We start from the raw sequence: 12,960 nt of genomic DNA on the forward strand, positions 1-12,960 counted from the left end.
GTAACACATAACTATGATTAAGACTTAGTTGCAGAAATATTGGGTTGAATGATCGCGATTCCGATGAAGAACATGAATTATGATTGTGGATTGGCGATGCATCGATCCGCCTTCAACTGATGAGTGACAATCGTGACAGGAATGAAGATAATAATAATTTCCAGCCCTTAAGTAGTGGAAGCTGATGGTCAGCAGACATAGGCGTACTCTTAGTCGGAGCGCATTTCACCCGAGGAATGCCCATTCCGCCAGGTCTGGCAGCCAATGGGCAGATTATCCCGTGACCCGAATATTGCCTTTATCCCGAACGGGACGTGATGGCACTCCCAATTACGACCACCGCCAAAGGTAATGGTGGGAAATTCCGATACCCAAGAATCACCTCCGATGCACATTTATGTCTTGAGTGCCCCGCAATTTAGCTTTTAGCCAAAGTACAAAAGACGAGGACTTGGTTACTTACAAACTAGTTCGATGTTCAATTTATTATGTAATAATTAATAATTTTTCTATCAGTTATGTTTCTCCTCGTTTATTGTTGTTTTTTTTAATTTGCAGGTCTTCTGTTAATTTAATTTTATTTGTTCTTTATTTATTATTAAAAATTAAAAAACTATTTACAGGTGCGTAATAGGAATTTTCTTGATTAAGGCCGAAAAAATACTAAAACGCAATTGAACCATAAAGTGTTCTACATCGTTGAATTCAGTGTAAAAAGGGCTTTCAGAATCTAATATCGAAAGTTGATGGTAATTCCGATGATAACAAAAACGAAACATCGGATTTAAAAACTAACAATGGCACGTTAAAGGGCATTAAAATTTGCTGTAGAGCAGCACGATCGATTTTGGTAGAGGTCCAATATTAACGCTAGCAAAGAAATTAGTAAAGTCGAAAAATACAAGTTTTTTCAAAACATCTCATAAACAAAAAAATATGTTTCGGCATTCCTAAATGCCATTTTTTTAGGCTTTTGATTACGCAACTTTTCTCCCATTTAACCAAATCTGTATCTCTAGCCGTTTCCAAGATCCCCATAGTGGCCTTCCCTATCTCGGACACCCTGCATAGGTAAAGTTAGATAGATATTGATAAACGTTTAAAAATAAAATATGTTATGTTGTATCAACATAAAGATTTGACATTGAAATTTATTTGCAACTGTTAATCGCAGTAAAGTCTCGAAGCTGTCAAAAATTGTGCGTATACGTGTCAAAATTGACACGAATTATACTTAATGTAAAAGTGCTTGCACCAGACTAAAATAATTTTGAAATTAAAAAAACCATAGGATTTCTTTCCTTCCCTATATGAATTAATTTAATATTAAATTACAATTTTAAGTAAATACAATGCAATAAAATTAATTGTAACTATTCAAACGTTATCGCTTTGGCGCGACACTTCCGTACCTCAACAGTTCGCAGATGCAAGCACGTTGTCATCTATGTCAGTCACTCGCACACATTTCCTTTTCATATAACTCTACGCGGTAAACAAAGACAGCGAAAGCCACGCTTCTGGAAGCTACCAGATTGACTGCTAACCATTGACATTACTGCGACGAAGCCATATCGAACGAAAATACCGTAATCTCTGAAGTGGATTGTAAAAGAAATACTAAAAAAGCACACATTTAGCAACATTTTAGATTGTCTCAATAAAAAAGAATTATTTCGAACCGCATTAAGCTAAACCTCCCCTCAAACACCCTCCTTCCTTCTAAAACTAAATCTTAATTTTTTTTTCTGTGACAATTTGACAATGTCGCAGTCTGTTTATTGATTTACCGAGCGTTGGCGTGGCCCCTTCTTCACTCCCGGTAGTCTCTGCATTTATCCAGGTTCTAATAAAGCAACATAAAAGGCCCCCATAAAGGCGCCTAAGGGCTTTCCGCGGATTTTCAAATCGAATGCCAACGCATAATGGCCATGAATTCGTCCCAGGTAAAAGCCCAACACTTACAACAACAGAATAACATGGCCGGACCCGGTGGCAGCGGTTGGCCCAGGAGAAACTCACAAAATTCCACTCCCACCAGCACCGTCGCAGAAAATAAATTCACTCCAATTACAGCAGTCAACCGAATAATCAAACTGTAAATATTAAGAATCACTTAAAGCCACAATAGTTTTTTACCTCATTAATTAACCTCAGCTACCCTCTCACCAATTACATTTTTGGCACCAAAGAGCCACTTTTCGAGCGGGACCCCTCAGTACCTGCGAGGTTTCAGAGAATGAGAGACGAGTTTGAAAAGATTGGAATGAGGCGCAGTGTGGAAGGAGTGCTATTGGTGCATGAGCATGGGTTGCCTCACGTGCTGCTGTTGCAGCTCGGAACCACCTTTTTTAAGCTCCCAGGGGGCGAGTTGAACCCTGGAGAGGACGAGGTGGAGGGGCTGAAGAGGTTGTTAACCGAGGTAAGTGAGAAGGATTCATATTCGGGGATCTATTATGTGGTGATGTTACCTTAGGTTACACATACACTTAAGAGTATTGTTATTGTTTGTGATTTTTAATTCATAGGGGAAATTTAATATGTAAACATGTGTCATTTGCTTACTTGTTAAATTCAAATTATTCCAGTTGAAAAAAGTTGTTGTAAAGGTGCGTAAATTGCGGGATATTTCGCCCATCATTAAGCCCCAAAAATTCACTTAGAGTGACATCTTGGGTTGTTAACGTGTATTAAAATGGGATGGTTTAGTTACTTTGATGTATGATTAAAACACCAGTCAAGAAAGCTCTTGTTACCTGTTCTCGCTGTGATTGATTTTAATTAATGGAAATGTTTAGATCTTTGTGTTAGGCAAAAACTGGCAACTCTATGAGAAAAATTAGGGGTAAAACTTTTCAATTTGTGACTTTACTCTAAGGTGATTGTGCCATGTTGTAGGGGAGATAGAAGGGGATTTACTTATTTATTAATTTATTGCCTTTATCTAATTAAGAGGTTTTTTTAAAACCATGTATGTAAGTTAATCGCAGAAGACAAATATGAGAGAATCTTCCCTCAAACAAAACAAGGATTTATTCACAAACATGGGGAATAGAGTACAAGCAAAATTATGATTTCAAAAGTGTTAGAATTGATACAATTCTTTTGAAAATGTGATGCCATTTTGATCTTATGGGCAAATGCCTCCCGCGCCGGTATTTTGAGTTCCATCCATTATTGAACTGTGATACCTGATTGAAAGCCTTATTGAATTGACTAAACCCAAAATGTTTGTCGTTACTTTCCCTTATACCAAAACTAGAATCTTAGACACTCCACCAAAACATGGGCTTCTTTAATTAGATTGAATTCAACACTATTACTTGTAACCTTATTCCCTGTGTCACTATACAGTATGCAGGAATGGATTTAATTGACAATTTACTTTCACGGGAAGTAATTTAGATTTGGATTTTTTTTGCATTTGCGCAGGAATAGGTACTATGAATTGGAAGTAATCAAATTACAAAATGCAAGAAAACTTTCTTTACAACCATTCCATTGATCGTAATTGATTATTAGCGGCGAATAGGGGATGAAATTAAGAATAAATAGTCACAAAATAAAACATAATTTTATTACTACAGATTTATTGCGTCTATTCTTGCGTAAACGCTAAAAATTCCAAACTTAAAAGATATAAGGTGTTTAGCATACTTATACCTACTGACAAGCCATCATGTTTAAGTAGGTTCTGTCTGCTGTCAAAATTTCCGTAGCATGAATAAAAATTCCCAGGCAGAGAGGACCAAAAAATCGCCACACGTTAAACTGACAGTCCCGCCCCAATTTTCTGTGCCATTTTACAGACCCTTGGCCGTCTCGACGGCGTCAAACAGGAGTGGCACATTGAAGACATCATAGGTAACTGGTGGCGCCCCAATTTCGAGCCGCCGCAGTACCCGTACATACCGCCGCACATCACCAAACCCAAGGAACATAAGCGCCTCTTTTTGGTCCAACTCCACGAAAAGGGTATCGTATTTTTGACCTAATCGTAGTTCTCTTTTATACGTCCCGATCGGAATAAGAAGACTGTATTTGATTTTGTTTTTTCAGTGTATTGGCAACCTTGTTTGTAGCACAAAATGTCATATAGGCGGGGTTGTCAATATAAAGAGCGAATCTGACTTTGCTACTATGTTCAAGTTTTATGTCAAAAATAGTCGTTTCACTATGCGTCAAACAGACGGCCATTTTGTCACACCTGCTGGCCCAGTAGATAAGTCAAAGTCGCCATCATTTTGTAACCAGTAGTTAACGAAATCCGGGTTATTATAATAATTATTATTATCCGTATAGGATGATACTTATCCCACTTAAGTTTGTTTGTAGTAAATACAAAATGTAAAAAAATTTACTTAAGGGTATCATTCTATGTTTTTCCATATTGGGAAGCTATTTTGGCCCTAATTAATTACCGTCATACAGAACTATTGATTTTTAAGAGGCATTATCTCCGCCCAAAAAAAAGCAAAATTCCGTGAACATTTATATTTATGCCTCTCAAAAATCGTTTTCTTTTTTTAAGGGATTTTGTAGTAGTTTTTACACTGCAAATTGTGTACTTTAATAGTCCATAGTTCTCCTTACAGTCGTTTGTACATATTTAGTAAAAATGTGTCTTAAAATAAGGTGTTTTTGGTTTGCAATAATTGAAACGTTGTTGGCGTCACAAAAGTCGTTAAAAATTTGACTTTTAAGACAATTTGTAAAAGTCCTTTTTCCAATGTTTTACAAGTAAGTTTATTGATATAAAATGTTATTCGGTTTCTGAGAACTCTTTTTGATATCTCATCACAAGCACAATTGCCAAATTACCAGGGAGGAAAAGACACTTCAGGTAATTAATATACAGAATATCTTGTTTAAGTGTCGTATCTATCCATTGTAACGTCAATAGCGACAGTTACAAAATCGGAAATTTTGTCATTTCCACCCTGGAAGTGAAGGCCTTTCTGAGCAGACAAATTCATTTGATTTCCGATTAAGGTTGTTCGTATACAAATATATATATCGATATACATTTTATATGTATGTTTTTTGATTCCATTTGTAAAACAAATAAACTGTTGCGCCCCCTTTGTACCACTTATGTAATTTTTTTTTCAAATTCTGTATCTACAACATATAATTTGATTTGTAACCATGACCAATTCGCCTTTTGGTTTTGTGCATAATTTTCTAACGGCAAGTCGTGGTTTTTAACTCTAAATTTTCCACATTTCTAGCGCTTTTTGCGGTGCCAAAAAACTACAAACTGGTGGCCGCTCCCTTATTCGAACTTTATGACAATTCGCAAGGTTACGGGCCGATAATCTCCTCCCTACCGCAGGCCTTGTGCCGGTAAGATTAAACCATTTTTAATTCAAAATGTAGTACTTGATCTTTTTTTATAGATTCGAGTTTATCTACATGTGATCTCCTGAGGAAAAGGCTGCGAGTAACTAAAGCTGATTAAAATTGGTATTTTTTCTTTTTTTGTTAATATAACATTTTACATAAATTGTTTTAACTTCTAGGGTCAACTTTAAGAAGTCTTTCATCACGTGACTGAAAAGGGGACACCGACCACCTTCTACACTAGTTTTATTAGTGTTTCATTTTAGTGTATATCGAAGAAGCTCATAGCAGATATTTTTCCCATAAGTAACAGTGTTAATTGTTGCAAAACCACACATTTCCTTTTAAGCTTAAGTGCGTTATTTTAAGTGAAAACTTGTCATCTTGATTTGAGGAACCTGCATCCCTAATTTATGAATAGTTTCTTTTTGTATTGTAAATAAACTGGGTTAATTGTAATGCGAGCAGTAGATTTTATTCCGTTAGAAAATATCTAGAAGAATTTCTAATTGAGTGAGTGAAAACAAGAGGGGACAAAAACACATCTGAACATGGAATCATTGTATGTAGGAAATGTTCTGTGACGTTTTTAACAATACTGTTTATTCGATTTAATGATTTATTAGGAACGCAAATCACTTCCAATTAGATTTTTATAAGGTCGTTTTTGAGAATAGAAACATTGCAATACATACCTTGGGTGAGAGACCCAACAATATTGGGGGATGAGATTTTAGGAAATGGAATTGTAATAAAGGGGGGGAGGTATTTACAATACTCTATTTCTTTTTTGTTTGTAAAGATGATATAATACGTGTAAAACTAAAATATACAGGGCGAAATTAAAATACTTGTTGGGTCACATAATGGAACATTCACAACACGTCATCGTGACGTACAGACACTTCACTATGCAATTGTCCTCCTGTTCTTCCTTTTGCTTTTCTTCCTTAGGCACCCACACCCCATCCAGCCGGTCAATGTTGCCGTTTTTCCTGAATTTGTCCTTTTTGTCCTTTCCTAAATTCAAATAATTAACATAGCGCTCCCAGCCCCGTGTTAATTTTATTTACATACCGTGGTAATCTCCGTCGTTGTCCTTATTGTTCCTCCTTTCCACATTGTTCTCCCCCTCGACGGTATTGTCGCAGCCATTTAACCATGTAGATGACCCAAAATCCCCATTCTCGTCCTTACCTCCAGGTTCCACGAGGACGGAGGCCTGAACTTCGCCTTTGGCCCCTTTTTCATCTGGAGGACCACTTTGGACTGCAGCATCTTTGCTGGTGGTTGCCACCGGCTCTGCATTGGACAACGATTTAGGATCCAGAAGTTGAGGTCGAACCGGCTGATTAGGAGAGGCAAAATCGAATGCATCTGCCGTCCGATTGTTGTGCATCGGACTGTCTCCGGACATTATAGACCTGGGAACAAGGAAGACAAGTAGCAATATTTAGTCAATCTATATATTGCCGCACGGGTGTTATAATTATCAGTATATTTTTTGTCCTTCCAAGATAATATTTCATCACATTCAAAATGTCGATTCCAACTAAGTTTTTTCTATAGAGGGCGTGGTCAGACTTTATGTATTGCCAATCAGTTGTAAAAGAATAGTTTACAAATATGACATTAGTAAAATATACGTCAAAATTTGACAGGTTTCGAATTATAATTTGTCTTGAAAAACTAATTGAAAAATATATGTAAAAACCGTTTCGTCGTAACTCAAAACATTCAAAAGTTACGAATGTCCCAAACGCAAAGAGTTGTATTTATAAAATGTAAACATTTCAAAAATGGCAACTTTCTTTCTATTTAATCGATTGGGACTTTCGTTCTCTCGAAGATCGATGGTGAATCCACTTCGTATATATTGTTCAAATTTTATTAGAATAGTTGCATTTTGATTTGGAACGTCCCGTGTAAGTGGTCTTACAAATAAGGCGTGTCACTAACTTAAACTGATTTTGTGAAAAACGTGGCAGCGTCGACTTGTACAATTATCAACGATGGTTGCCTTAGCTTCTAGTATTACGCTAAAGGCAGGGAACAAAGGTGATGTTGCCGGATGTTCGAAAAAATCTTCGAGACAGAAACTGCATAAAGCAATCGATTTGAAAAATATCAAATCAGAAACATCAGCAGTCTTTATAACTTCTTTATAGTTCAGAATTCGTACCTGTCTATGTAATCAAAGTCGTATCCGTCCATTTTTGCTCAGTTTATCCTCAAAGTACCACCGAAACTAACACTTATTTTAGAACACAAAAGCCCCAAAACTGTTTGAACAAGTAGAAAACAAAGACTCCGTAAAAATCAACGGACGTAGGTTTCGCAGAGAGAAACTAAAATGTCACGATGGGTCCGTCCCATGCAAGCACATGGCAGCGGCTATTTTTAGTCTTCAGTTGTAGTACCGATTTCCATTGGTTGAGCGACCGTACCACACTTCTTTGCCTCAGGTACCCAGATGAGGTTATTTCGATACCGTTGGGTCGTTGGATTGCGGACTATCTAGATACTTACAGGTAGCTTTGGAATTCCGAGATGACCAGAAGAGTCACGTATTCGAACCACGGCACTACCCAACACATGGTGCATTTGATGCACAAATATTAACATTATTATTCTACGCAGCAACAGGAGCGTAATTTGAGAATGTTGATACTCGATTGTTAGTCGTAATAATAATAATATAGACGTACTAAATACTGTCGGTGAGGCTGAGACAGGGAATTTCTTCAGACTTAAAAAAACTGTAAAATCGGCAGTGTTCTGATGATCCGATGAGAGGCCAATAGAAACAAATATAGAAAACTGGCAAAAAGTGACAGGAGGAAAGTACTGCGGGCGACCCAAAAAGTTTTTTTTTCAAAACTCTTATCTAGATCTTTCTTACGCACCTCTCGTAGTACTGCACACTTGAAAATATCATATTATTATCGTTTAAAGAACAACAAATGGCGACTAATCTTTTGCTGTTATGCATATTGTTGGCTGGCTCTGCACGGCCCGAAATTCGCCACGCTCTCTTGCCAAACGGCCATTACAATGGCGATATGTATATGTGTGTGTGTGTGTGTGTGTCCAAATCGCAAAAAAAAGCCGATGAGTGACCAATTTCGCGTATTTTTCTCGCATACTTCTCCGAGGGAAAAAACACCCGCGAATGGGTGTCAAGGGCCCCATTTTCAATATTATGGATCAGCGGTTCTGGCGTTAAATGAACAAGAAAATGTTGGTTAATAAAGCGTATTAAATGTAATTTATTGGTCATAATGAACTTACGTGGGCACTCTGAAGTGACACACTTTGGAATCCACCACTAAGTTAACGGCACCCATAATCGCGTCTTTATGTCTTTAAATAAAACGACGAACGAGATGATTAGTTTCGATGAAAATGACCTTAAAACGCTCATCTTTCAATTGTTAAACAACATGCCGACAATGCACTTTCCTACCGGGTCAACGGCAATGCAACACTTACCCTTCATCGTGCGAAGAATCCCCGTCAAGATGGCTCACGTAGTACTTATTCTTTTTGTGCTTGTGCTTCTGCCCTTGCGGTCTCCCGAAGAAGAATAGTTTCACCCCGCGTTGGTGTGCGCCGTGCTTAATCTTCTGCTTATTTGCATTCATATCTCATTATGCGAGGCTGAAAACGTATCAAAAATATCCTCAGTAAGAAAGCTTATGGGACGCACTGTGCAATGCCGAGCAAATTGTAGCAACACTGACTGAAATTTTGATTTTCAAGCAAGTTTGGCAAAAAGCGAGCGCTTCCTCGAAATTAGCATGTTTATTGTTTAACAATTGATTGGACAAAGGTTAAGCGGTTGAATTTACATTATTGCAAAATTGAGAGTATTGTATGACGATGATGGCTTGCAGCTAAACACAATGATTTGACATGAGAAGTTAGGATCTCATTGTGTCTTAAACGTCATACGAGACGTCGTTAATTGCCGTAATAATCCTTTATATATTGAAAAATTTTCTCCCGATAATTTTTGTTTCTTTCAGGATCCGACAACTCCGCCCACTTGTAAATCGACGCTTACTTCTATTAAACTACGATGAGCACCATTGAAAACCAGAAACAAAAGACAAGCGCCGTGTTGCAATTTTCCAATGTTATATTTGAAAGGATGCAGACGATCAAAAAATGCGTTGTCACCGTCTCAAAAATGATATCGATCTTTCAACCTTTTAAAACTGAACGAAATATAAATTAACCGAGAGACAAAGAAACGCTTCGAAAATCCACGCATTTTGATTTAATTCACCTTCTTAGGCGCAGAGATTCGGCGTTAACTGCAAGTGTAAGCAGTGGCTTGTTGTAAAGAAGTTATTGAAATCACTTGCAGAAAGTATCCTCTCATTAAAGTGATCGTCCTTATCGGAGATAGCAACCTTGCTTTTATTACACGATCCCCAAAAAATAACATACCATTTTATCCGTAACCTCTGAGAATCAATTAATGACGTCCTATGTAAGAGGCTCTTGCGGAGGACCGACGAAAACTAAAGAAACTAAAAAAACTTGACTTTTGGAACACACGGAAAACACACGACACAACTACATCTTACCTTTTCACTCCTTAAACGCGCGCACTGACGCTTATAGTCAAGAGCACGAAACTGATGGACCGCATCTGTACCAGAACAATAATTATTGAATACTATAAAAGGATCTTTAATTCAAATAGCTGCTGTAAGAGAGAGGTCCATTCTCGTTTGGCCAGTGTTGCGCAAGAAATGTTTAGCGACAAGGAGAACCGCGTTTATGATCTTGATGATTTATTTATTGTTGCATGCCAACGGTAAAATTCCCGATTCAATTTTCAAGGTGTTAAGGAGTCGTTTTAAAGGAATTTATGTTTATTATAAATAATCATTATTACATGAAATAAATTAGATTAAAACTCTCAATGTGAGAGCGAAATTTATATAAAACCTCTTGACTAGAAAACCTTTAAACACACCATACCAAAAGTCCCAGTAGCTACTCCAATAATCTAAAGAGTCAATTGATCAATGGTAACGAAAACTAGGCATTAGCCTTTCCGATGGGAAACGGGTGAGCCTCTGAATTGATAACGTATTTATCCAGGTCTAGCATTTTAGGATCATCAGCAAAAAGCAAATACAAGTACTTCAGAGTCTCGCTAAGAAACCAGGATTCCATCATGTCTTTGGGCCGCACATTAGCTGTATTTTTTACATTCCCAATGGACGTGTAGCCGTTGGCCACTTTAGTGTAGTTCTCGAAGCCCTGCAAAGCCATCCTTCCTCTAATGAACTGACCAAAACTTAATCAAAATCAACAAACCTGGAAGATTTGCCAGCCCCAATCCTGATAGGTGGCATTGCCAGTCAACTGATACATGTAAAACAAACTCTCCAGAAATTCAGGCCGCAGAAGATTGTGCGCATCGTTAGATTTGACATACATGTCATTTGAATTCTCCCCCTTGAAATGGCAAACTTAAACACTGCTTCACGAAAACAAAAACCACATACCTGAATGTTGAAATAGGTAATTTCAGGAGCCAAGAATGTAGGTTGTTGAGCATAAGTCTGATAACAGGTGGTCATGAGCTCCTCCGCTAATTTTAGGTGCGAATTGGGAAGTCCATTATGTACACCTGATTAACATTTCCATTAAAAAGGCTTTAAAACAATTTTATAAACTAACCTAAAGCTAATGTTCCTGGCATGAAACAGCTCAAATGATCCATCTTTGGTTTAAAGTCTTTGGAACCCCCCAAGAGCTCCCCCAGGAAAAGAAATCCATTGGGCACAGTCTTTCGAACTAAATGCTTCTCCATCCCAAAAACACTCTGGACGTAATCATCTTTAAGGCTAGAAGAACATGGTGAAAATTTCAAACAATCTGGAATACATAACTTACTAATCCACCATCTTTTCAGTTTGAAGCCACTGCTTCAGCAAATACTCATAATAACTATCCCCCCTAGCACCTAAAGTTATAGTAGAATACGCCCTGAACTGTCCAGTATTAGCATTTATAAAAATAGGAACTAAACCATCAGTTTTCTCCAGTTTATGCACTAGTTGGGAAACTTTGCTCACCACATTCTATGTATAAACGATTAGGATATAAGAAAATAGTTAAGGTCAAAGAAAATGGAATTTTCTTTTAAAGACAAACCTCATACTTAGGATTATCAGTAAGCCAACTTAAATAGCGAAACTCTAGCTGAATTGTGGTCACCTCAGAAGTGCTGCTATCTGGCGACCACCGCGGTGCGTGCGCCTTTCTAGTAAACAAATTCACATCAGAATAAGGAATCCCTGACTCGCTTTCAAAGCCTGGCAGAAGCCGATCTGCCAAATCAGTCTATAAATTCTTTATTAACATCCTCACAAATTTAAAACTACACTTCAACTTACAGACTTCCTTAAGTACATCTCATCCCTTGTAAAATGATAAATGCTCAACAAGCCTCCAAGAACCCTAATTGTGATTTCAAACAAATTTACATCTCGGTTAATATCAAAGTTTAAGTGTTTTTCCACCCAGTCCCTAGCTTCATTATACTCTAAAAATTGTACTTTGTCAGCTATTTTTTTATGTTACAAGCAACATTTTACCTTCCATTAAACCCATAATGTACATAGTGTCAAGTGAGTCTACAATTGAAAGTCCCAATCCAAACCAATCATGATAACCTTCAGAAATGGGCTTAAGGTTGTCGTGACCCCATGCAAACTGCCTATAGCCCTTCCAAGAATGCTTGAACGCTTTGACTATGGCTTTCTGGCGAGGTGTTGACGGTTCTAAGTTGAAACTTAATTATTATTAAGTTTGTTTCAAACTTTTTTAGTAACACACCTGGAAATATGATGGTGTTTTTGGGGGGCTTTGCTACTTGCTCACTGTCAGCCCGATTATTAACAACTTGTCCCTCATGTGGCACTTCAAATACCTCCTTTGGAGGCTCAGCAATCTGCTCCTTATTTCCACTCTCCTTTGACTCCCTAAGACTACTCTTGAGGCTCTCTAAAGTAACCTTTTCCCTAGTTTTCCATACACTATCAACTGATATAACAGAACCCTTGGAGTCTAGGGAAAAGGTATAAAAAAGAGTGAGTACACCAATGAGGCCAAGCATGTAAATAACGCTTCTCTGGCATTTCGACAGCTGGTTCCATCGCTGTAAGTGATACATGTAATAAAACCAGTTCCACGAAAACACTCATCGCACTTACCCGTTTGAACGTGACGGGTTTTTTCTTGGGGTTTAAAAGCTTATCCTCGGGTAAATTTAGCGACAGGACGTGGTCACCGCGACCCAACATTGTGAAATTTCACTCTGCCGATAACATTATCATTTAGAGCCCTAAATTTATGAAACTTACCGATAAAACATTCAAGACTTTTATCTCAATTTCGAAGAATAATTAATGAATTTGGCTAATAGATGTCAAAAACAGCTGTGATCTATAAGTGCGCTGGTGCCACCTACTGTCGAGATGTCGTTACTAGATGATGACTAGAAAGGGAGAGAGGGGCGACGTTGCGAAACTGATGCTTTTTTATTGTTCATAAGGAGTTATTTCTCTGGTTAATCATTAACACATGATT

General features: G+C 37.7%; 3 protein-coding genes and 1 long non-coding RNA gene across 9 annotated transcripts; 2 read left to right on the plus strand and 2 right to left on the minus strand.

Moving 5' to 3' along the window:
• Positions 1–1,580: 1,580 nt before the first annotated feature.
• Cpsf5 (cleavage and polyadenylation specificity factor subunit 5) lies at positions 1,581–5,802 on the plus strand. Of its 2 annotated transcripts, XM_066282411.1 has the most exons (6): positions 1,586–2,098; positions 2,158–2,422; positions 3,810–3,975; positions 5,232–5,346; positions 5,400–5,466; positions 5,523–5,802. In XM_066282411.1, the coding sequence occupies exons 1-5, from the start codon at positions 1,926–1,928 to the stop codon at positions 5,419–5,421; spliced, it is 741 nt and encodes a 246-aa protein (XP_066138508.1). In that variant the 5' UTR covers positions 1,586–1,925; the 3' UTR covers positions 5,422–5,466; positions 5,523–5,802. The 2 variants fall into 2 exon arrangements, 1 of the variants encoding a protein (XP_066138508.1); XR_010732118.1 differs by lacking the exons at positions 5,400–5,466; positions 5,523–5,802 and having other exon boundaries at positions 1,581–2,098; positions 3,810–4,740.
• Positions 5,803–6,106: 304 nt separating this feature from the next.
• Positions 6,107–10,089, minus strand: LOC136339291 (uncharacterized). 5 transcript variants are annotated; one of them, XM_066282412.1, is made up of 5 exons: positions 9,939–10,089; positions 9,799–9,881; positions 8,836–9,003; positions 6,421–6,767; positions 6,107–6,363 (listed from the first exon to the last, which is right to left on the minus strand). In XM_066282412.1, exons 3-5 carry the CDS (start codon positions 8,985–8,987, stop codon positions 6,203–6,205), a joined length of 660 nt encoding a protein of 219 aa, XP_066138509.1. In that variant the 5' UTR covers positions 8,988–9,003; positions 9,799–9,881; positions 9,939–10,089; the 3' UTR covers positions 6,107–6,202. The 5 variants fall into 5 exon arrangements, with proteins under 5 accessions (XP_066138509.1, XP_066138513.1, XP_066138510.1 ...); XM_066282416.1 differs by lacking the exons at positions 8,836–9,003; positions 9,799–9,881; positions 9,939–10,089 and adding an exon at positions 8,635–8,787; XM_066282413.1 differs by lacking the exons at positions 8,836–9,003; positions 9,799–9,881; positions 9,939–10,089 and adding an exon at positions 8,250–8,576.
• LOC136339294 (uncharacterized) lies at positions 8,997–9,614 on the plus strand. Its single transcript, XR_010732119.1, has 2 exons — positions 8,997–9,315; positions 9,372–9,614. It is a non-coding gene; the product is annotated as an uncharacterized lncRNA (long non-coding RNA).
• Positions 10,090–10,211: 122 nt separating the features above from the next.
• On the minus strand, positions 10,212–12,823 carry alpha-Man-Ib (alpha-Mannosidase class I b). The gene is made up of 10 exons (XM_066282405.1): positions 12,585–12,823; positions 12,208–12,529; positions 11,967–12,152; positions 11,766–11,914; positions 11,524–11,712; positions 11,263–11,450; positions 11,047–11,213; positions 10,872–10,996; positions 10,681–10,821; positions 10,212–10,623 (listed from the first exon to the last, which is right to left on the minus strand). Exons 1-10 carry the CDS (start codon positions 12,672–12,674, stop codon positions 10,399–10,401), a joined length of 1,782 nt encoding a protein of 593 aa, XP_066138502.1. The 5' UTR covers positions 12,675–12,823; the 3' UTR covers positions 10,212–10,398.
• Positions 12,824–12,960: the final 137 nt, after the last annotated feature.

The sequence above is a fragment of the Euwallacea fornicatus genome, chromosome 5 (genome assembly GCF_040115645.1).
Source record: "Euwallacea fornicatus isolate EFF26 chromosome 5, ASM4011564v1, whole genome shotgun sequence".
Taxonomy (NCBI): domain Eukaryota; kingdom Metazoa; phylum Arthropoda; class Insecta; order Coleoptera; family Curculionidae; genus Euwallacea; species Euwallacea fornicatus.

What these genes read in the sequence shown, in the direction of transcription:
- alpha-Man-Ib (XM_066282405.1), bottom strand. Translation starts at nt 12,674, where the DNA reads ATGTTGGGTCGCGGTGACCACGTCCTGTCGCTAAATTTACCCGAGGAT. An exon ending in AGATGTACTTAAGGAAGTCT is followed by an intron (nt 11,713 to 11,765) that starts GTAAGTTGAAGT and finishes AAGAATTTATAG; the next exon opens with ACTGATTTGGCAGATCGGCT. An exon ending in TTACCTATTTCAACATTCAG is followed by an intron (nt 10,822 to 10,871) that starts GTATGTGGTTTT and finishes TGCCATTTCAAG; the next exon opens with GGGGAGAATTCAAATGACAT.
- Cpsf5 (XM_066282411.1), top strand. Translation starts at nt 1,926, where the DNA reads ATGGCCATGAATTCGTCCCAGGTAAAAGCCCAACACTTACAACAACAG. An exon ending in GTCAACCGAATAATCAAACT is followed by an intron (nt 2,099 to 2,157) that starts GTAAATATTAAG and finishes AATTAACCTCAG; the next exon opens with CTACCCTCTCACCAATTACA. An exon ending in CTACCGCAGGCCTTGTGCCG is followed by an intron (nt 5,347 to 5,399) that starts GTAAGATTAAAC and finishes CTTTTTTTATAG; the next exon opens with ATTCGAGTTTATCTACATGT.
- LOC136339291 (XM_066282412.1), bottom strand. Translation starts at nt 8,987, where the DNA reads ATGAATGCAAATAAGCAGAAGATTAAGCACGGCGCACACCAACGCGGG. An exon ending in GATTCTTCGCACGATGAAGG is followed by an intron (nt 6,768 to 8,835) that starts GTAAGTGTTGCA and finishes CCTTGTTCCCAG; the next exon opens with GTCTATAATGTCCGGAGACA. An exon ending in CAACGACGGAGATTACCACG is followed by an intron (nt 6,364 to 6,420) that starts GTATGTAAATAA and finishes ATTTGAATTTAG; the next exon opens with GAAAGGACAAAAAGGACAAA.